Below are 23,011 nucleotides of genomic sequence, written 5' to 3' on the forward strand. Positions count from 1 at the left end.
TGAACTGATCCAAAGCCAGGAGCCTTCTCCATGTCTCCCATATGGGTGCAGGGTCCCAAGGACATGGGCCATCCTTTACTGCCTTTTCAGGCCAAAAACATGGAGCTGGAAGGGAAATGGAGCAGCTGGGATATGAACCGGTACCCTTATGGGATGCCAGCATGCAAGGCTAGGATTTAGCCATTAAGTTATCATGCCGGGACCAACTGCAGAACATTTTCAGATACTATTCTTAACCAGCTACCTCAGTGTTGGCCCCTTCAAACACTCTTGACATAGTCCTTCAAGGAGGACAATTTGGGAACATCTAAGTGAACCAATGGAAGGTAATTCCATTCACAAATTTGCATTTAACATACTCAGAGAAACATTCAGTGATATAAACACCAACATGTTCTCTCTCTTCTTATTAAGATTTATTTTTATTTGAAAATACGGATTTACAGAGGAGGAGAGACAGAGAGAGAAACAGGGTCTTTCATCTGTTTGTTTATTGCCCAAATGGCTGGAATGGCAGGAGCTGAGCCAATTTGAAGCCAGAAGCTTCTTCCGGGTCTCTCAAATGGCTGCAGGAACCCAAGGTTTTGGGGCATCCTGCACTGCTTTTCCAAGTCGATAAACAAGGAGCTGGATTGCAAGTGGAACAGCTAGGACTAGAGCTGGTGCCCACATGAAATGCTGGCACTGTACACAGATGATTAGCCTGCTAAGCCATTGTGCCAGCCCCACGGGCATGTTGTCTTACAACAATGCTGTTTATGAAAGCAAAAATCTGGAAACAATCAAATGTCTGCCACTAGGAGAAGAAATGAATGATGACTATTCATACAACAGAACTGTATTTGGTCTTAAGAAGGAAAAGCTAGTTTTTTATTTCTAATGACAGATGTCTATGTCATCTTATTTATGAGGTGATTAAAACATAATCATGAAAGAAAACATTCCTGGTTGCATGTTTTAAAAAAGTTTGCAATCACCCAGAAACTTTCAGGCAAAAGATGCAGGAAACAGTTCCTGGTGTTGTGTCCAAGAAAAGTTGTGGTAGTTACAAAACTTTTGTGGTTCATTTTATGACAGGGTATGTAGTTTTGGTGGAAAAAAAAAAAAGAGCTCTCCAATAATCATTACATATTTTACAGTTTTTAACTCAATTATGAATTTGCGGGTTAGGCTGTTGGTGTGGCCATTGAGATGCCACTTGAGATGCCTTCGTCCCATATGGCAGCACCTGGTTCAAGTTCCAGCTTTACTCAAGCTTCTCTTAATGTACATCAAAGGAGGCAGCAGGTGATTGTCCAGGTAGTCAGGTTCCTGCCAATCACACAGAAAACCTGAACTGAGCTGCAGATTTCTGCCTTTGGCCTGGTCCAGTCTTGGCAGTTGTGAACATGTGGAAAATAAAGGAGTAAATGGAAACTCTATCTTTGCATTTCAAACAAAAAGAGACTTAGGGTCCAGCGTGATAGCCTAGTGGCTAAAGTCCTCGCCTTGTATGCACCAGGATCCCATATGAGCACCAGTTCTAATCCCAGCAGCCCCACTTCCCAGCCAGCTTCCTGCTTGTAGCCTGGGAAAGCAGTCAAGGATGGCCCAAAGCCTTGGGACCCTACACCCGTGTGTAGGAGGAAGCTCCTGGCTTCTGGCTCCTGATCGGCACAGCACCAGCTGTTGCGCTCACTTGGGGAGTGAATCATCGGACAGAAGATCTTTCTTTCTGTCTCTCCTCCTTTCTGTATATCTGACTTTGCAATAAAAGTAAATAAATCTTAAAAAAAAAAAAAACCTTGAGATTGTAGATGTCTAAATAAAGAAAGAATGCGCTGATTTTGACCAAGGGAAGATATCACCAGTAGATTAAGTGTATTCCCAAGACAGGGCTGCTGAGAAGTTCTACAGAAAGTCTGACGCTGTGGGGCAGTACAGCAATGCTAGCATGCAGAAGCAAACAGGAGCACCAGCAGCAACTCAGGCAGCCGGGGGCTGGAAAAGACAATATCTTCTCGGATATGAGAGGAATATGTGGCAGCCTGTGTCGGTAGTGATGTTGCCGGAGAGAGAACTCTGCAAACCTCACTAAGTTTGAATCCAGCCTACACAGCCAGTGCAGTGCAGGACGCCCACCTATCCCAGGGAAGGGAGAACGCAATGCTTGCTTCCTAGCTCCCAACAAGAACACTGGCAGACAGAAAGCACAACTTTAATCAGTAGAAGCTGCAGTGGCTTGCACACATGTGTCACGTGACCATGGGATTTTGTCAGAGGGATAATGACTTCATGAGTCTGGCCTGGAGGACCAGCAAGGTGTGGAGCACCTACTTATGCCCATGAGGTGCTCCCCTCCCCTCAGCCTGTCATGAGCAACCAGACTGAAAATGCCAAGGCAGAACGATGACAGCAGCTGGCTGAGGATGAGCTGACTGTCCCCTGCTCCCTGTGACCACGGGAGCCCTGTATGCTATGACCGTGGGATTTTCTGTGGCTGTATGATACGTTGTGGGGTTGAGGCTGGGTCTCTAGAATGTCACTGTGCTCAGCACTGGATGGTCAGGGTTCCCTCGGTGACTGGGGGAGGTGACTGCTGAAGGCTCTGTACTCACACTGCGGACTGCACAAATGTAGGTGTGGTTAATGCACCTGCATGGGTGGAGGGTGTGCCTGCTGGGAGCTCACCTCAGCACAGAGGAAGTGAGGTTGTGATCACCCCATCTGACGTGATCATGTCCTTCTCTCCAACAAAGGAGATCTACCTTACCCGATGTGGGTCGGTGCCACCCTGGACTCTTGCCCCACCCGTGAGCACTGACCAGTGCTCCCTGGCCCCACCCAGCATATACCTTTGGCTATTCACTGAAGCAGCGTACAATTCACCAGGCCACAGAGGCATAGTTCAAAGGCAAAAGTCCCAGAGAAAACCAAGTGTTTCCAAAAATACCTAACAAAAATAAATACAGAAATACAAGAAACATGAGCAAGAAAGACAATGACTTCCACAAAGGGACACAGCAACATTTTAATACCAAAATGTGAAGATGAAGACACTGATGAATTACAGATAAGAACATCCAAGTACAGGAAGCAAAAAGATCTCCTAATAAACATGATCAGAAAAGATCTCCAGCATGACATACTACTGTCAAGCTCTCAACAGCGAAACATAAGATTCTAAAATATGCAGGAGAAACTACCTTCAGAGGCTCTCTAGACTGACAGCTGACTTACTTCTCACAGGAAACCTACAGACTAGCAGAGAATCGAGATACACCCCAAAGTCTAGGAGAAAAAAACTGTCAACCTACAATACTGTACTCAATAAAGCTCTCATTTATAAGTGAATGTTGAAATAAAGACCTTCCAAGACAAAAACTTCAAGCAATTTGAGAATGGAAGAAAAATTCCTCAACAGACAAAGCAATGTATGACATACCATGGACAACATCATATCAAATGAGGACCCCACTAAGATCACCAACCAGACAAAGGTGTCCGCTTTCACCACTTTTATTCAATAGAGTCCTGAAAGCTTTAGTCAGCACCATTAGCTAGGAAAAAAAAAACTCAAAGTGATACCAAATGGAAAAAGGAAGAAGTCAAATAACTCCTGCTTACAGATGACAAGATTCCACATGTGGGGGACACTAACAGTCCACTGGAACTTACAAAGCAGTTTGGTAAAACTGGAGGATATAAAATCAGCACACAAAAATCAAAATTCTTTGTATACACAGACAATGCCATGGTTGGTAAAGAAATTGCAAGATCAGAACCCGGCAGGGTGGACTAGTGGTTAAAGTCCTTACCTTGAACGTGCCGAGAACTCATACTGGCACTGGTTCTAATCCCAGCAGCCCTGCTTCCTATCTAGCTCCCTGCTTGTGGCCTGAAAAAGCAGTGGAGGATGACCCAAAGCCTTGGGACCCTGCGCCTGCTAAGAGAACCCGGAGGAGGCTCCGGGCTCCTGTCTTCGGCCGGGCTCCTGTCAGTTCCGGCCGTTGTGGTCACTTAGGGAGTGAATCATCAGAGGGAAGATTTCCTCTGTCTCGCCTCCTCTCTGAATACTTGACTTTCCAATGAAAAATAAATGAATTTTTAAAAACACAGTAACTACAAAAACTCTTAATACCTTGGAATAAATTCAATCAAGGATGTAAGGGATTTCTGCAAAGAAAATCACAAAACATTTAAGAAATATTAAGTGACATAAAAAATGAAATAATCTGCCATGCTCATTAACTGGTAGAATTATTGTCATCAAAATGTCCATACTATCGAAAGCAATTCATAGATTCAATGTGATCTAGATAAAGAAAAAAGGTCCAAAATTCATATGGAAACACAAGAAATCCTGAGTAGCTAAAGCAATCTTAAATAAACCTTAAACAATGCAGGAAGCATCACAATATCAGATTTCACAACAGGACAGTTATAATCAAAACAATCTAGCTGGTACTGGCAGAAAGAGAGACTTGTAGACCAATGGAAAAGAACAGAAACCCAAGAATTAATCTACAACCAACTACTCTTTGATAAACAAGCTAAATTCCTAGAGACAGGACAGTCTCCTCAACAAATGGTGCTGGGAGAATTGGATGTGTATGCGCAGAGGTATGCAATGAGACCACTACCTTATACTTTATTCAAAAATCAACTTCAAATGGATCAGGATATAAATGTATGACATGATTACCATCAAATGACTAGAGGAAAACATTGGGGGAAAATTGCAAGATACTGGCTTACCTAAGGACTTCCAATAAACAACAACAACAACAACAAAAAACAGAAGCATAGAAAACAGAAACAGATAAATGAGAGTGTATTCAAGTTAAGAAGTCTCTGAATTGCAAAGGAAATAGAACAGAGTAAAAAGGCTACTGACAGAATGTGACAAAATAATTGCAAACTATATAACTCATTTAAGGATTAACACCTGGATCTATAAAGATCTCAAGGAACTGGACAGCAACAAAACAAAAGCCATTCAGTTAAGAAATGGGCAAAGAAATGAAACAAGCATTTTTAAAAAAAGATGTATTTATTTTTATATTAAAGGTAGATTTACAGAGAAAAGGAAAAACAAAGATTTCCCATTCACTGCTTCACTTGCCAAATGGCTGCAACAGCCACAGCTCAGTTCATCCGGAGCCAAGAGCCAGGAGCTTCTTTTAGGTCTTTTACATGGATGCAGGGTTCCAAGGCTTTGGGTCATACTTTGCTGCTTTTCCAGCGCACTAGCAGGGAGCTGGATGAGAAACGGAGAAGTTGGGAGATAAACCGGTGTCCACATGGGATCGCAGCGCTTGCAGAAAGAAGATCAGCCAAGTTCAAAATGTGCATTTTTCAAAGGATGAACTACAATCACCCAACAGACATATGAAAAAACATTCAGATCACTAACTTTCAAGAAAATGCGGATTGAAAACCATGATGAGGTTTCTTCACTCATGTTTGAATGACTACCATCCAAAACTCACAAAATAGTAAGTGCTGGTGCTGATATGGAGGGAAAGGTATCCTAATGCGCTGTTGGTGGGAACGTAAACTAGTACAACCACTATGAAAGACAATATGGACATCATTCAGTAATCTGAAAATAAATTTACCATATGAGCCAGCCATCTCACTCCTGGGAATTTACCCAATGGAAATGAAATAAGAATATGAAAGAGTTACTTGTACCCAACCCCCAAACACACACACATTGGTTGCAGCTCACTTCACAACAGCTAACATAAAGAATCGATCCACATGTCCATCAGTCGATGATCAGATAAAGGGAATGTAGTAAACATACTCCATGGAATACTACTCCACCATAAAAAGGATGACATCCTGTCTTGCAACCAAATGGATCTTTCGCAACTGGAAATCATGTTTAATGAAAAAAGCCAGTTCCAAAATCACAAATATTATAGTTTTTTTTTTTCTCTGATGTGTGGCAGTTAATGAAGAATACAAAAAAAAAAAAAAAAAAACCCTAAAAAAACAAACAAAAAAAACCACATGGGAACAAAATGGAAAGCTTGAGATATGATCATTATACTCCTGTGGAACTGTGGTCTTCCTACTCAATATTAGAATTAGTGGTGAATTAAGCCTGTGACTGACTGTGCACTGAACTGAAACTTATCTTTTCAAAAATTAAAGAAAAAAAAAAGGGGGAGTATAGGATTGAGGTAGAGATTGGGGAGGGAGAGGGTTAGTTGTAATCTCAAAACTGTATCTATGAAATACATGAAATCTATTCTCTGTAATAAAAATTCTAAAAATTGAACAAATCTTTTATTTTGCTGACTATTTAATCTTCTACAGCTGAAACTACGATTGCAGAAAAGGGAACAAGGGATAGAATAATTAAATTTGAGCTTAAATTTAAACTTTGCCACTTCTTAGCTGCAAGGCCTTGGTCAAGGAGTTTAACCACACTCAAACTACTTTCTTTAATCAGTACCTTACCAGGTTTACACTGAAACAAAACAAGAAAACAAAAGTGAAAACAATCATTATGATATTCAATGAAATATGTACACCAAGTATATTACAGTGAAGAATTAACTTCTCTCCCCTCCTTAAAATTTGTTTTTTCGTATTTATCAAGACAGGTTTCTCTTAAGGGTGACACGGACTCAGCCCCTTAGGCCATCATCTGCTCTCACCTAGGGGGAACATCAGAATGAAAACTGACCGGAAACAGGGTTAGAACGTGAACTCAGGGACTCAAGCAGGAGATGCAGGCACTCCACGTGTCGGCTTAACTGCAGCCAAGGCCAAATGTCGGCCCCTACATTGCTTTTAACACAGTTCTCAACTGTTGATACCCTAAATGAGGATCTCTCCCCAGTCTACGACTGCATGAAATGCAAAATGCAGAACCTCGTGAGTTCTCTTCAAAAGTTACACTCAGACAGTAGTTAGTACTAATTAAATTGAAAAGATTGTGGCAGTTATGAGACTTTCACTTTTCATTTTATAATAGGTTGAGTATTTTAGGAAAACCATGGCAGCCAGGCAGGATATGATCTGTGCAGTATAGATTTCAACATTAGATCTCAAAGCAAAAAGTACACTTGGGCTGATACAAAGTTTTGAGGAGCATACACTTTTTAAAAAAATTTTATTTATTCATTTAAAAGCCAGAATATTTGGAACAGACACATAGAGACAGATGTTCCATTAACTAGTTCCCTCTGTAAATGGTCCCAAAGGCCAGAGTTAAGCTGGTGTGAAGCCAGAAACGAAGAGCTTCTTCTGGGCTCCCCTGTGGGTGCAGAGGCCAAGGATTTGGGCTAACCTCTACTGTATTTCCAGTGCCAGTAGAGCACCTGGGACTTGAACTAGTGCCCAGATGGAATGCCAGCATTGTAGGTAGAGGCTTTACCCACTATGCCACAGCACCTGGTCCTAGATTTTTTTTTAAGACTTTTATTTATTTAAAAGCAGAGCTGCAGAGGTAATGCAGGAAGAGATCTTCCATCTACCAAAGCATTCCCCAACAGCCACTGCAGACAGGTCTGACCAGGAGCCAGGAAAACTATTTGTAGCAAGGCAACAAGTACGAGTCATCTGTTGCTTTCCCAGGTACACTGGAAGTGAGCTGGATAAGAAGTAGAGAAGCCATGATTCAAACTGGTCCTCCAATAAGGGATGCTGGCATTCCAAGCTTTGGCTAAAACCCATTATGCTATAATGCTAACCCTGGTCATATAAGTTTTTCAAAAAAATGTAATTGCTTTTTGGACCCAGCATTATGGCTCAACTGGCTAATTCTCCACCTCCAAGTGCAAGGATCCCATATGGGCGCTGGTTTGTGGCCCAGCTGCTCTACCTCCCATCCGTTTCCCTGCCTGTGGCCTGGGAAAACAGCAGAGATGGTATAAAGTCTTGGGACCCTGTACCTATATGGGAGATCCAGAAGAAGCTCCTGGTTCCTAGCTTTGGACTGGCTCATCTCTGGCCATTGCAGCCATTTGTGAAGTTAACCAGAGGATGGGACAGCTTTCTGTCTCACATCTCCGTAGATCTGCCTTCCCAATAAAAATAAGCATTTTTAAAAATGTTTCTTTTGTACATATATATAAATTTCATATATATATATATATAAATTTCTTACATTAATTTCTTAAGTAACTTATTTAAATACACATGTATTCAGGTATTTTAAATGCCACAACCTCAATTACAATAAAATTCTTTTAGCATATCCTAAGAAGTATAACAGGTAATATGTACAAATATCTAAAAAGAAAGGAAAATGTCCAAATATCCAATAAGAAAGGAAACTCTCTGAGGTACCACTTCACAATTCTGGGTCAGAGACACGATGCTTGTTCAGAAGATGTAGATTGTATTAGATTTCTGTCTCAAAAAAGAATGAATGGACTCGCTGAAAGCCTTTGCAGTAAATGCTCTGGCACAGCTCTTTGGTGTGTGTCCCATAACGGAGTGTCTGGGTTCCCGACCTGGATCTTCTCTGGGCTCCAGCTGCCTGCTGATACAGACCCTGGGAGGCAACACTGACGGCTCCAGGGTCTGGGCTCCGGTCCCCAAGGTGGGACTGACTTGCTGACAAGCAGCTTGGCACCTGGGCTACCGGGAGACTAGGGGCATCTCTGGAGTATCCATGGACACTTGCGGTTTCTCAAATAAATGAATAAATTATTTTTAAACGCTTAACAAATCAAGTAAATACACTTCATTTTACCAGACTACGAAACGATGGTGGTCTTCAGTAGGAGCGATTGTAGCTGGAGAGGACTGAGTGCGCATCTCACTCACGCCCACATTCTCTTAGTTATTATTTCCCAAGTACATACTATACACCAGGTACTGTTTCAGAAATCAGTTACTTGAATCGATCAATATTTTTATTCTAAATGTGATAAAAGAATGTCTCGTCAATCAACAACCAAAAAGTTATTATGTTCAGAAATATACCCTTGTGAAAATGTGGGATCAAGACTGTGTATACACACATATACATGCATACACACACATACACATATATAGTATATATGATATGTCATGCACACACATATATATATATAAATATAAAATATGACATGAGGGGGTCTTTAAAAGGCTCATGGAAATGCACACTATCTTTTAATTCTACTATTCATGAATTTGTACAAGTGTTCTTGTGCATACTACAGTGCCAGCTCCAGCTGCTATGGCCATTTGGGGAGTGAATCACCAGATGTAAGATCCTTCTCTCTACCTCCTCTTCTCTCTGTAAATCTGCATTTCCAATAAAAATAAGTGTTTTGGGGGCCAAATGTGAGAGCCTAGTGCATAAATCCTCGCCTTGAATTCGCTGGCATCAGAGATGGGCACCAGTTCGTGTCCTGGTTTCTCTAATTTCCATGCAGATCCCTGCTTGTGGCCTGGGAGAGTAGTAAAGGATGATCCAAAGCCTTGGGACTCTGCTCTCGTGTGGGAGACCTGGAAGAGGCTCCTGGCTTTGGGTCAGCTCAGCTCCAGCTTTTATGGCCAATTGTGGGGGTGAACCAGAAGACGGGTGAGCTTTCTCTTTGTATCTCCTTCTCTCTGCATATCTGGCTTTCCAATAGAAAATAAATCTTTTTTTAAAAAAGCATTTTTTTAAAAAGAACATAGATTGATAGGGCCCAGTGCCATGGCCTAGTGGCTAAAGTCCTCACCCTGAACACACCGGGATCCCACATGGTCGCCAGTTCTAATCCCAGCTATTCCACTTCCTATTCAGCTCCCTGCTTGTGGCCTGAAAAAGCAGCCAAGGACAGCCCAAAGCTTTGGGACCAGGCACCCATGTGGGAGACCCAGAAGAGGTTCCTGGCTCCTGGCTTTGGATTGGTGCAGCACCGGCCATTGCGCTCACTTGGGGAGTGAAACATCGGACGGCAGATCTTCCTCTGTCTCTCCTCCTCTCTGTATATCTGACTTTGTAATAAAAATAAAAAAATCTTAAGAAAAAGAATATAGAATAATAAAAGAAGATGCTATTTTGGATACACTGGTCAGAAGAGGCAATGATGGACAGAAACCTGAGAGAGGAGAGGAGCTGAGCCACGACAGGTGCAGAGGAAGGAGAGAGAACAAAGGTTCATAGAGAAGGACCAGCTGAGCAGTGTGAAGAATCCCCACGGCTGGCCCGGCTGCAGCATTCAGCCCAGCCAAAAACGAGAAGTGCTCAGGAGCCAGGTCCCAGATCCTGCAGGGCCCTGTAGCTCACAGTTAAAATAAACTCCATAATTTAATCTTAAGTGTAACGCAAAACCTTGGAAGTAAAGTGAACCAATTACTGCTATATTATGTATGAGATGTGAGAACTAGAAAAAGCAAAGAAGATGTCAGAAGTTTGGATCTCAGCAATTTGCTGAGTAGGGTAAGAATAATTTGTGATAAAATGTCTTTTTAATGTCTATGAGACAGCGAAGAGGCTAGGTGGAGGCATCTAGCAGTCAGACAGATATACACGAGATCTTCAAAGAGCGTTAAAACATTAAGCCCTCAAGATTATTTTTTGCACCAAGATAAATTTATCCATTAATTTTATTTTTCCATCAACATTTTAAGTACTCTGACAAAGTACAGTTCCAGGAGTGGCTGGGAGTGTAGGCAAGCCTGGCGAGTCCTCAGACTACAGATGGTATTCTGTGCCATGAGATTGCCCAAGGGCATCTGGTGAGCGCCTATCACAAGAGAAGGAAGATAACACTGACAGCCATCAAGGACCATGGCGTTCAGCAGGAGAGAGGGAGGCCATGGGCAGGGATGCAGGAGAAACCAAGCATGTATGTCCTGGCAACCATGCAATAGTTTGGTAAGATGTGAAGAAATGCCAGATAGCTTAGAGGTGAGGATGAGTGAGAACTGAAAGTGGCAGTCAGTCAGGCCTTGGGTGCTCTGATAAGAGGCCTGGGCACGAAGGGCTAGGATTTTACAGCACTGGAAGAGCGTCTGTGAGCACACGGAACTTTCTTGCCGTCTGGTATGAAAGAGCCGCACTCACTGGGGAACTCCCATTGGTGTTTGGTTTCCCTTTTGTCATCACAGAGCAGTGCAGGTACTGCTAACTTGCTGCTCCCTGCATTCTGGAGCGCAAAGCTGTTCTAATTTTTGACCCAAGCTGTTGGCAAGCTCTCTCATTCCTCACTGTCATGAGCGCCTTCTGTTCACTTCACCAGTGCTGCTTCTAAACTCTAACAACTGCTGGGCACCACAGCTGATGCTAATCCCTCCTCAACAGGCGCCTGCCACGGCTCAGCTACCTTGCCACTGCCTTTTCAGTTTATTTTTTTCCTTATCTCCTTTTACTTCCTCATAATTTTTGATGTCTCTTCAAAAAGTTGACGGTTCAGATGTATTTTCAGCAACAAAGAGGATGATTCCCCTTGCACAGCACAACATGATCACAGTAGACAGGCAATGGTGATCTCTCAAGTCACAGTTCTTCTCACATACTGTGCAACTTCTCTGAGGGCCTGAGCTAACTCACTGACGGGTTACTCTTAGCTTTAATGACCTACTGATTGACTTGAAAGGCAGAAACACACACAGAGAGAGAGAGAGAGAGAGAAAGAGTATCTTCCATGCACAGTTCACTCCCCATATGGTTGCAAGCAACAGCTAGGGCTAGGTCAGGCCAAAGCTTGGAGCCACACACTCCATCCAAGTATCCCACATGGACAGCAAGGGCCCAAGCCCTTGGCCTATCACCCACTGCCCTCCTAGGTGCATTAGCATGAAGGGAGAGGGGAAGTGAACTAGCCTCTGACACACAATGGTGGCACTGCATGTGGCAGCTTAAGTCACTGCACAACAATGCTGTCCTTACTCCGAGCTTTGAAGACCATCCAGAAGATCGAAACTTCCTTTACACTAGTCCCCAGAAGGTTATCACACTAGTGAGTACTATAAAGCTTTGTTCAGACACTGGTGAATTCCTAAATAGTAGAAACAACTTTTCCAATGTCTTCACATCATCCAATCATATTACGCATGTTCCAGCCTATCTGCTTTGGCACGGAGATACTAAAGCTCAAGAAATGGATACAGCAACTACAAGGAAGATAGAGCAGTCCAGTAGAAAATTTCTTAGTAGACACAGCATGGTGTGGCAAATGATGTCATAGGCACTCAGGATGCTGTGAAAACACAAGCCAGAACTCACTGGAATCTACACATCATGGAAGCATCACTGGGGTAGTGTTCGGAGCTGTAAGAAGCGTGGGGTGTTAGGGGAAAGGACATGCGCAACGACTCAGAACAGGTGAGAACATGGCAGATTTGGGTGTCACTCATCAAAGCTAAACATGGGCAGGGCTGTGTGTGTGTGTGTGTGTGTGTGTGTGTGTGTGTGTGACACTGAAGGAAGGGTGGGGCACTCAAGAGAGAAGCCTTGAGAGAAGCAAAGGTCAGGTCCTAAGACACTCACAGAAGTTGGATCTTGTTACAGATTCCTTGTAGTAAGTTCCTAAGGGTTCCCACGTTAACAGCTTGGTTCCCAGTGTAGCAACCTGAGAGTGGTAGAATCCTTAAGCAGTAGGGCCCCGCGGGAGGGAATTAAACCACTGAGAGCAACGCCTTTAGAAGGATTAATGCAGCCCTCGTAGGACCCAAGTTCCCAGGAGAGTGGGTTATTACAAAGCAAATAATGGTCCCTCCTAATCCCTGGCTTCCTGACCTGGTGAAGGCCCTCTCCCTCTCACATATGCTCACATGATGAGTCATCATCCCTGATCACACCCATCATGCCCTCACAGAGCCAGCAGAGCCCTCTCCAGAGGCTGAACAAGGCTGTGCCCAGTCTTGGACTCTGTCCCTAAAACCCTAAGCTAAGTAAGCCTCTAAGAGGAGATATATATATACACATATACACGCATATATATAGTTAGTGACAGACACACAGGGAGAGCATTCCAATCAGCTGGTTCAGTTCCCAGATGTCTGCAATGACCAGCCCGAGCCATGCATCAGGAATGCAATCCAGCCGTCCCACATGTAGAGACCCAAGAACTTCAGCTGTCATTGCTACCTCCCAGGTTCTGTTTGGTAGGAAGGTGGAGACAAGAGCTGCAGCCAGGTACTCGTAACTGCTGGGCTAAAGACCTGTTTCCTTTTCTTCAGAAAACACACAGATTCAGACATTTTTCCACAACAGGAAATAACTGCAGTAATACAGGTCATACCCAGGAATACATTCCCAAATGTAAAAAGTTTTCTCTGGGGAGTGAGAGTGGGCAGAGTTCAGGGGAGGGGTGAAGGGAGAGTGGAGGGAGAGACTTCACTTTATTACTTTAAATATTCCCTGTCACTCATCTATTTTTTTTAAAAGATTTATTTATTTTATTACAAAGTCAGATATACAGAGAGGAGGAGAGACAGAGAGGAAGATCTTCCGTCCGATGATTCACTCCCCAAGTGAGCCGCAACGGGCCGGTGCGCGCCTATCCAAAGCCGGGAACCAGGAACCTCTTCCGGGTCTCCCACGCGGGTGCAGTGTCCCAATGCACTGGGCCGTCCTCGACTGCTTTCCCATGCCACAAGCAGGGAGCTGGATGGGAAGTGGAGCTGCCGGGATTAGAACTGGCGCCCATATGGGATCCCGAGGCGTTCAAGGAGAGGACTTTAGCCGCTAGGCCACGCCGCCGGGCCCATCACTCATCTATTTTTTTTTTTTTTTTTTGGTGCAGCGATGTTTAATGGCAGTTCATATAAACCAAGCCCATGCACAAGTAGAAAGTGCTCGTGGAGCCGGCGGGAGGGACCCACAAGCCCGGCCGCGCCTTAAATAGATTCTTCACTATGCTCTGTATGTTACAGTATGTACAGCCCCACCCTGGGGCGGGGGCGGGACTCTGCCGCGCGTGCCTGGTGCGCCCCCTCCCCTCCGGCCCTGCGGGGCGGCCGGGGCGGTGGGGCATCACTCATCTATTTTTACAAATGTCATGCATTACAGGCCAGTGCACTGGCTCAACTGGCTAAGCCTCCACCTCCAGGTGTGGTATCCCATATGGGCACCCGTTCGTGCCCCGGCTGCTCCACTTCCATCCAGTTCCCTGCTTGTGGCCTGGGAAAGCAGAAGAGGATGGCCCAAATTCTTGGGACCAGGCACCCGCGTGGGAGACCCAGAAGAAGTTCCTGGTTCCTGGCTTCTGATCAGCTCAGCTCTGGCCATTGCGGCTCCTTAGCGAGTGAACCAGCAGAAGACTGTTCTGTTTCTCCTTCTCTCTGTGGATCTACCTTCCCAATAGAAATAAACAAATCTTTTTTAAAATGTCATGCATTACTTCTGCAATCTACATTTACCTATTTGAAAGGCAGAGTGATAGAGGGAGTGAATAAAGAGAAAGACCAATCCCCATCTGCTGGCTCACTCGCCTAATGGCTGCAAAGAGGCCATGGGTTGGAAACTCCATGCAGATCCCCACATCGATGGCAGGAACCTGAGCACTTTGGCCATCTTCCACTGCTTTCCGGATGTGTTATCAGGGACCTGCATAGGAAGTGGAACAGTGAGAATTCACAGGACACAGACATCTCAGGAAGTAGTCCAACTACTCCAAATTTTTAACAGAAAGGAGGTGTTGGGGCCAGTGCGTTGGCTCAACAAGCCAATCCTACCTGCAAGTGCCAGAACCCCATATGGGCACCAGTTTATGTCCCAGCTTTTCCTCCTCTGAACCAGCTCTGTTTATGGCTTGAGAAAACAGCAGAGGATGGATGGCCCAAGTCCTTGGGAACGTGCACCCATGTGAAAGACCCAGCAGAAAATCTTAGAGAGTGAACCAGCAGATGGAAGATCTTTGTCTCTCCTTCTCTGTAAAGTTGCCTTTCCAATAAAAATAAGTAACTCTTTTAAAAAGACAAAAGAGAAAGGAGGTGTTAAAGATCACTCTAACTGCTCTGTGGAGAACAGACCGAAAGCAGGGAGAGTGGACCTGGGGAGACTAGCTCTTGAGAATAGCTGTGGTAATAACTAGGTGGCCTAAATCAGAGTAACAACACTGGATATGGGGAAAAAAATCAGGTATTATTAGAAGGTACAACAGAAAGATCCTGGTAAGCGGTAAAGAAGAGGGAGGGATTTAAGAAGACAACTAGACTTTGGTATACGCTTGCAATGGGGGAATCTCAACTGAACTTGAGCTGTGGTTATGCCACAAGGTGGAGGAATCCACCATGGTGGGAGGGTATGGGGAGGGGGGAGAACCCAAGTATCTATGTAACTGTGTCACATAATACAATGTAATTAATGAAGTTAAATAATAAATAATTAAAAAAAAGAAGACAACTAGACTTCTCAAATAGACAAATGGGTGGATGATGAATGGTGTTACATTTCATTAAACTAGGGAAATGGGGTTTAGAGACAAAACTAATTTCAATTTGATCATTCTTAACCTGAAGTACCTAAAATATACTCCCTTAAGAACTCATATTAGGGGGCCTGGCAGCGTGGCCTAGCGGCTAAAGTCCTCGCCTTGAAAGCCCCAGGATCCTATATGGGCGCCAGTTCTAATCCCGGCAGCTCCACTTCCCATCCAGCTCCCTGCTTGTGGCCTGGGAAAGCAGTTGAGGACAGCCCAATGCACTGGGACACTGCACCCGCGTGGGAGACTTGGAAGAGGTTCCTGGTTCCCGGCTTTGGATTGGTGCGCATCGGCCCATTGCGGCTCACTTAGGGAGTGAATCATCGGATGGAAGATCTTCCTCTCTGTCTCTCCTCCTCTGTGTATATCTGGCTGTAATAAAATGAATAAATCTTAAAAAAAAAAAAAAAGAACTCATATTAGGGACCTGGTACGGTGGCCTAGTGGCTCAAGTCCTCACCTTGAACATGCCGGGATCCCATAGGTACACTGGTTCCAGTCCCGGCAGCTCCAATTCCCATCTAGCTCCCTGCTTGTGGCCTGGGAAAGAAGTCAAGGGCGGCCCAAAGCCTTGGGACCCTGCACCCGCAAGGGAGGCCAGGAGCAGGTTCCTGGCTCCTGGAGTGGATCGGCACAACACCAGCTGTTGTGGTCACTTGGGGAGTGAATCAAAAGATGGAAGATTTTTCTCTGTCTCTCCTCCTTTCTGTACATCTGACTTTGCAATAAAAATAAAAATAAATCTTATTAAAAAAAAAAACACCTCATATTAGAAGTCTAAAATCTAGGGGCTCAGCACAGAGGCCTAGCAGTGTAGGTCCTCACCTTGAACACGCCAGGATCCCATATGGGCACCAGCTCTAATTCTGGCGGCCCCGCTTCCCATCCAGCTCCCTGCTTGTGGCCTGGGAAAACAGTCAAGGACGGCTCAAAGCCTTGGGACCATGCAACCCATGTGGATGACCTGGAAGAAGCTCCTGGCTTCGCATCAGCTCTGGCTGTTGTAGCCACTTGGGGAGTGAATCAGCGGAAGGGAGATCTTCCTCTCTATCTCTTCTCCTCTCTGTATATCTGACTGCCCAGTAAAAATAAATAAATCTTAAAAAAGAAAGAAAGAAAGAAAGAAAAGGCTGCAAGATAAACTGGAGGAATGGCAATATTTAAAACTGAATTTCCGGAAATGATCTACGGTTCACTTGTATCATCACCTGTTCATCTCACTTGCTGACCTAGGAACCTGCACTGGAGGCAAGCAGTCCAGACTACTGGTGGGCAAAGCAGGGCACTAACCTGGGGGACGGGCAGTGGACAGGGGAGGCGACTTTAGGATGGAGCTGTGATTGCCCCTAAAGGGAGAATCTCAGGTCATGACAGCACCAGAAACGGGCATACCCCCAAAGCACAGGGAGTGACAAACAGTGAGCAGTCAGGAAACATTTATTCAGTAAGTGATTGGGAAAACTATTTGATTTTATCATCCATCTCTATATTTTCAAGTTCCTCTTACTACTCTACAACATAAACAGAATTATTACCTGGGTAACTTATTAGAAGAAAAAACATTAGTGGACAACATCAGAAAAAGCTGGGCTGAATGAGAATTCCTTTATTGCCAAGGACAACCGGCAAGGTTTAGCAGGTGTCCAGCAAGTTAGTGAAGAACTGCGAAGCTAAATCCCTGAAGTGTTCACACCCAGAAACAGAGCTCCATGACAGCAAAGCACTGAAACAAAGCCATCGATTTCTCTGTGTCCTATCAATGTTCTCCCGGATTAATCACATAATTTAACGTTGGACCAAAATGAAACCTTGGGCTCACTTAAAGATCAGTCAACAGAGTCTGTTGAACTAAGTCTGACAGTACTCCTTTGGGTCATAACTGCTGAAGCAATCACTTAGCACCCAATTCTCTCCCCAGGCTTCGGAGAGTGAAGCTTGTTGGAAACCTTGTCCACTGGGGACACTTTACAGCACCTGAACTCTGGAGGAGATAAGCCCCTGACCAGAAGACAAATGCTTAGCCACCAAACTGAATTCACACTTGCACGGGCCCTTGCCCATCCACTTACCCCTAATCTGACATCAACACAAAACAGATAAAGCAAAGTGGACAGGAAAAGACTCTAACGTGATGATTTGCATCTTTACTTACATATTTCTTCTGACACCATCACTTGGTATTCTGAGAGGGAAAAATGCACTTTAGACTTAGTATAAAGTGCTCATTTGCATGTTATTGCAGACTAATACTTTTTTTTAAAAGATTTATTCATTTTTATTGGAAAGTCAGATACACAGAGAGGAAGAGAGACAAAGAAAGATCTTCCGACCGATGGTTCACTCCCCAAGTGACCACAATGGCTGGAGCTGAGCCAATCCAAAGCCAGGAGCCCTTCTGGGTCTCCTATGAGGGTGCAGGGTCCCAGAGCTTTGGGCCGTCCTCCACTGCTTTCCCAGCCCACAAGCAAGGGGCTGGATGGGAAGCCGGTCGGCTGAGATTAGAACTGGCGCCCATATGGGATCCCAGCACATTCAAGGCGAGTACTTTGCGCTATCATGCCGGACCCTACTAATACATTTTAGTTATTGCTGATTACTAAATGTCATCGTCAGTTGTGTAAATGTGGGTGACTTCTTCCCCACTGAGTTGTAGCATGCATTCTTTATGGAACAGGTATGTATTGCAACACTTTTGATGCCACCTGAAGTGCCAGTGTACTATATCACAATGCCTGGGGCCCAGTCTTGCTGCCACATTTAGTTCCAGTTTTGTGTTAATGTGAATTGCTTGGATCCCTATCACCCATATGAGATACCAGGAGACCGGGTTGCTGGACTCATCCGGCCCAGCCTTGGCTGTTGCAGGCATCTGAATGTGAGAACCAGTAGACGCAGACCTCTGTCTTTCTGCCTTTCAAAAACTGAAATAAGAATTTCCCCAAATTTAAAATCCTGCAGTTGTGGAGTTGGAGAAAAGGGGTACAATGGCCCAGAAAGTAGATGTAACAATGTTCTATAAGAGAGTTGGTAAAGATAATACTTTTTACTGAAAAATTTAGACCTCTATTGACTCAGAAAGAGAATACCTAGAACAAACCCAAAGGAAGAAATAAAAGTTCTTGATTTAATCCTACAAGCACCAAACTAGTGACAACTTCAACATATAATCCATTAGCAGTTAATTCAGCACATAAAACATAAAACTTTCCATAGAAAAGTTGTGGATATGTAGTGGTTAGGCTCATAGAATAATTTACCTTTAACACAGGGAATCTCTAGACATTTCTTTGATAAAGACAGAAATTTCCACATTTGTTAATATGTAAAAATTGTCAAAGCTAAACAAAAAGTCATTTATCTAGGGGTCACTACCATGGTACAGTACATTAACCCTCAGCCTGTGGTGCCAGCACCCCATGTGGGCACCAGTCCCAGACCTGGCTGTTCCACCTCTGATTCAACTCCTTGCTAAAGCTGCTAAAGATGGTCCAAGTCTTTGGGCCCCTGGACCCGCATGCAAGACTCAGAAGAAGCTCTGGCTTCTAGATGCAGCTTTGCACTGGCCCAACTCCGTCCACTGCGGCTATCTGGGAAGGGATGGCTGGAATGAGGATCTTTCTTTCTCTCCCCTACTCTTTCTCTGTACCTCTGTCTTTCAAATAACAACAAAAGAATCTTTTTTAAAAATTACCTTGAAGCTTATTCATCATAAAGTCAACCAAATGATGATCCACTGGCCTAAGTGCATCATACATACATCTTCCTTGGATGCAGATTATCCCAGTGAATTCAAATCTCTGGACCCAAAGATAAGAACCACTGCTTACATAAACTGAGTGGTTTCCAGGCACAGGGTCACAGGTAAGTGAGAAAAACAAGAGGACTGGAGAGCCAGCAGAGATGCAGAGGGGCCTTTTCTTAGCGGTCCCTTATCATGGTGGGAAAGAAATCAGTGAGTATAGGGTTCTGTCTTCATAGCCAAGTGCCATGATTTCCTGGACCACGCTCCTGGAATTCCATAAATCTCAATAAGCACACAGCCTAAACACTGGCAAAGGAAGAGTTCCCAGTGAGGCAGGGATGGGTGATGAAACGATCCTGGGACTGCTCGGCAAAGTACGGCACGCCAGCTGCTGCTGCAAGCAACCCTTGCTCAGTCAGTGAACAGGCTGCCTGCAGGAAGGTGTGCTCCTTGCTCTGCCTGGAACCCACTCCAGCCCACCTCAGGATTTACACTCCCAAGTCTGCAGTACGCCACTGGTAGGTACCCACCTTTAGTGTATGCTAAGGCCTGAAACTGAAAACAAAAGAAGGATCTAGAAGCTCCTAGAAGGACCATATACTGGTCTTTGGATAAAACTTTCATGGCAATGTTGGGAAATATCTTTAGTTAAATCTGTATTGTGGGCAATAAAGGTTTGTAATCCATGCTCCATGCTCCCTATGGGAAACAGTGACCTATCTGTTCTGCCTAAGTTAGACAGGTTTCAATAGCACAGTTTCAGAAGGTATGTGCCACTTTGATTTTCTAAGATCTGCTTTTTCAGCTTGCCCTTAGCCCTTTCCCCAATAATAGGTCACTTTAAAATTGAAATCATACTCCACTCCCAAATTTTATAACCAAGAACAAATAACAGTTCTTTGACAGGTCAGTTGGCACACAGTACAAATACATATTCCAAGCCTTTAATTAATCGCTTCTGAATGCATCCCCCAATGCTAGGATTTTTCCATTCCAAATGTGATGATTAATCACAATCTAAACAGAGCTTGGCTTCTCCCAGCAGGCAAGGATCGTCGGGGAGGAAGCACGAGGGGCACACCATTATCAACACGCAACTCAGACCATGGCATCCGCCTCTTCTTTACTTCCATGCCAGTTCCTCTCAGATCAAATCCAGTTGCCCTACCCTGGCCTCTGACTGCTACACTGCAGGCACCAAGCCCGTCTTCTGGCCTAAAATGTTCTGGCCTCTCGGAATTGAACAGTGCCAATGTTATGAATGACAAAGTACTGCAAAAATCAATGAAAAGGATCATTACACAAGGCCTCTGGAAAAGAAAGCTTTCCTTTTTTTAGCTTCAAGAATAAGCACTTACTGCAGTGGGGACCTGACAGAGCCACAAGATTTCAGCTTGGTCCCTTGTGGGAGGCAAGTCATCAGTACCTACTTCTTCCCACTAACACATAACACATACACACCCCATGTGCAACGGAAGGGATTTGGGAAAGAACAAGATCAAGATCAGCATCCCCTCACACATCGTCGTGTTTGGCCTATAAATAATGCATTTCCAGCAGCTTTCGCTTTTCAAATGGGTTACTTTCTCAGCTGAATGGCAGGACACCAAATGGGAAGGAGAAGTCAATGTCACAGATCTAAATAGCCGTGGCCAATAAGGATTCTGCACAAGAGCCAATGGGAGAAGGGCTCCCCAAACTGCAGCAGGAGTGACTTCACTCCACCACTGCTTTTATGAGGACCCGGGAAAACCACCATTATTAGCACACCAAAAGAACTCACGGAACACTTCTACATGCCAAGTTCCCGTATCATATTTCAAGAAGATGGACTTGCCATGTTTCCTAGGGATTCTGAAATACACAGACTTTAAGTCTCTGCAAGGGACACGCAGAGGAAACCTTTTCTCACAAAGTCAGGTGTGGTGTAATTGCACCCAAAAGGATGACAGCTCTAACGGATGCGGACAGCCGATCATGAACTCCAAGGCTCATTCTTAACACATTCCTTATACTTGAGATAAAATCTGTCATCCCATGGCAAACTTCATCTTAAACAGAAGCCAGCTGTACCATGAGCTAACTCAGGGCACACAACACAGAGGACCTCTACTTTCCCAGGGCACTGATTTGAGGCGTGTGGGCTTCCCTGCCAAGGGCATACACCTCACTTTCTAAATGTTTGCTGGACAGTTCAGGATGGCTTCTGAAGTGAACAGGAAATCACTGAGTTTACCAGGAATCTGTAGCAGAACACACACGTACACTTTAGTAGGTTTCCGCAACATTTACAAAACGCAGCTGATTCTGAAGTTACATAAGAAAAGCGGTATGTCCCTGGAGGAATGAGTTGAGGCATATCCAAAGCCAAAAGAAGGCACGTCCTGCACGCGGGGCTGGGTTACGGGAATTAGGTTTACCCTAGGAAAGGAGGGCTATGTCAGCAGGAAAGATGCGGGCGACGCCACCAGAGCGGCATGTTGGAGCATTCCTTGGGTAGGACCATGTTCTCTAATGAGTCTCTGCTGACCTGGTTAACGGTACAGGCTGCCTACGCCACAGCCCCAGAAACGAATCCCACCAGGTGGGAGAGGCGCCGCGGTGGGGGAGCAGCAGGTACCGGTGCGCTGGGTGGCAAGGGGTGCCGGAGCTGTCACCGCCCTGGGACCCGCGCACAGCTTGGCGCTGCCACCTGCTTTCCACTTCCACGGGGAACCGGCACCAGAAACAGCATTTCTAACGCCCCGGTCGTTGCTAAACCCCGAGCACAAGCCATGGACCCCAAGGCCAGGCCGCCGACCGCCGGGACACTCTTCCCCCCGAGGACGAGGCTGCGAACTTCCATGCGGTGCAAGCGAGGACCGGGAGACAAGCGGACAGGGGCGGCGCCGGGTGTGAGAGCACCGAACGCGGGGGGTCGCGCGCCTAGGCCCACGGGATGGTAACCTGGGAGCGGGGCCGCGCAGAGCCCCATAGCCCGGGGCCGGGACGGGGCACCCCGTTTCCCCCCGGGCGAGGGCGGACGCGGACGAGATGGAAAACCGGGGCCGCTACCTGCTGCTGGATCTTCCCATCCTCCGTGACGACCCAGTGCGTGGTGGCCCAGGCCCCTCGAGCAGCCACACTGAGCAAGGCTGAAAGCCTGAGGAGCCAGCCCGGGCCGGAACAGGTGAGCAGCTTGCACCGGCCGCAGATCCCGACTGCCGCCGCCATCTTGCCCCCCCAACCCGGTCGCGCACACCGGAACCGGAAGCGGCTCCACGCTGCCCGCCATCTTGGGGAGGTCTGCGCGGGAGGAGGCGGACGAGAAGGCGGAGCCTGGAAGGGCGGCTTGGGCGGCTGGTGTCGGTGACCGACCACTCTTTGGGGTCTGTGTGATGAAAGCAAAAGGCCGAAATATTAAGAGTCAGGTTTTTTTGTTTTGTTTTGTTTCTCTGAAAGAAGTTTTAGTTTCTCACCATAGAGTAGACATTACCTTTTTAAAAAAATAAACATTGGACGTTTCCACGGGGGTGGACGGCCAGGGTTGCTGCTCCTGGGTCCCTCAACAGCTCTGTGATACGGGCTCTTGCAGGAACTTAAAGACAGTGAATAAACTCTCCTTCCTCTTTTTATTGCACCTATTGTATGCAGAATAGAATCCGCTCTGAGATGTGAACATTGATGGGGTGTTGTAATTTAATTTTAACCAAACCTTGGAGATAGTTATTAGAGGGGCAGCGGTGGATGAGCTTTGGGATGGCGGGGAGCTTGTCCGAAGCCCCTTCTCAGCTCTTCTCCCTAATCCTCGAGGCTGCTGAATCGGATCACAGTTTAACTGGGCTGTGCATATATACTTAGTGGTTCACTTTTCCTTGGGAACTCACAGGCACGCTGGGACGAACCTGGATCCTACCTGTGGTTCTGTCAATTAGCTTCT

General features: G+C 45.4%; 1 protein-coding gene across 2 annotated transcripts in view; it reads right to left on the reverse strand.

Moving 5' to 3' along the window:
* The window catches only part of TTC17 (tetratricopeptide repeat domain 17), a 124,904-nt gene extending 102,565 nt beyond the window's left edge, over positions 1 to 22,339 (reverse strand). Inside the window, exon 1 of one of the 2 annotated variants that reach the window (XM_058663156.1) lies at positions 22,147 to 22,329. In XM_058663156.1, coding sequence (XP_058519139.1) covers positions 22,147 to 22,305 — 159 coding nt within the window. In that variant the 5' untranslated portion in view covers positions 22,306 to 22,329. Of the gene's footprint in view, positions 1 to 22,146 lie in introns of both variants that reach the window. The other variant, XM_058663157.1, reaches the window with a different exon arrangement.
* Positions 22,340 to 23,011: the final 672 nt, after the last annotated feature.

Source organism: Ochotona princeps, chromosome 4 (assembly GCF_030435755.1).
Source record: "Ochotona princeps isolate mOchPri1 chromosome 4, mOchPri1.hap1, whole genome shotgun sequence".
Lineage (NCBI taxonomy): Eukaryota > Metazoa > Chordata > Mammalia > Lagomorpha > Ochotonidae > Ochotona > Ochotona princeps.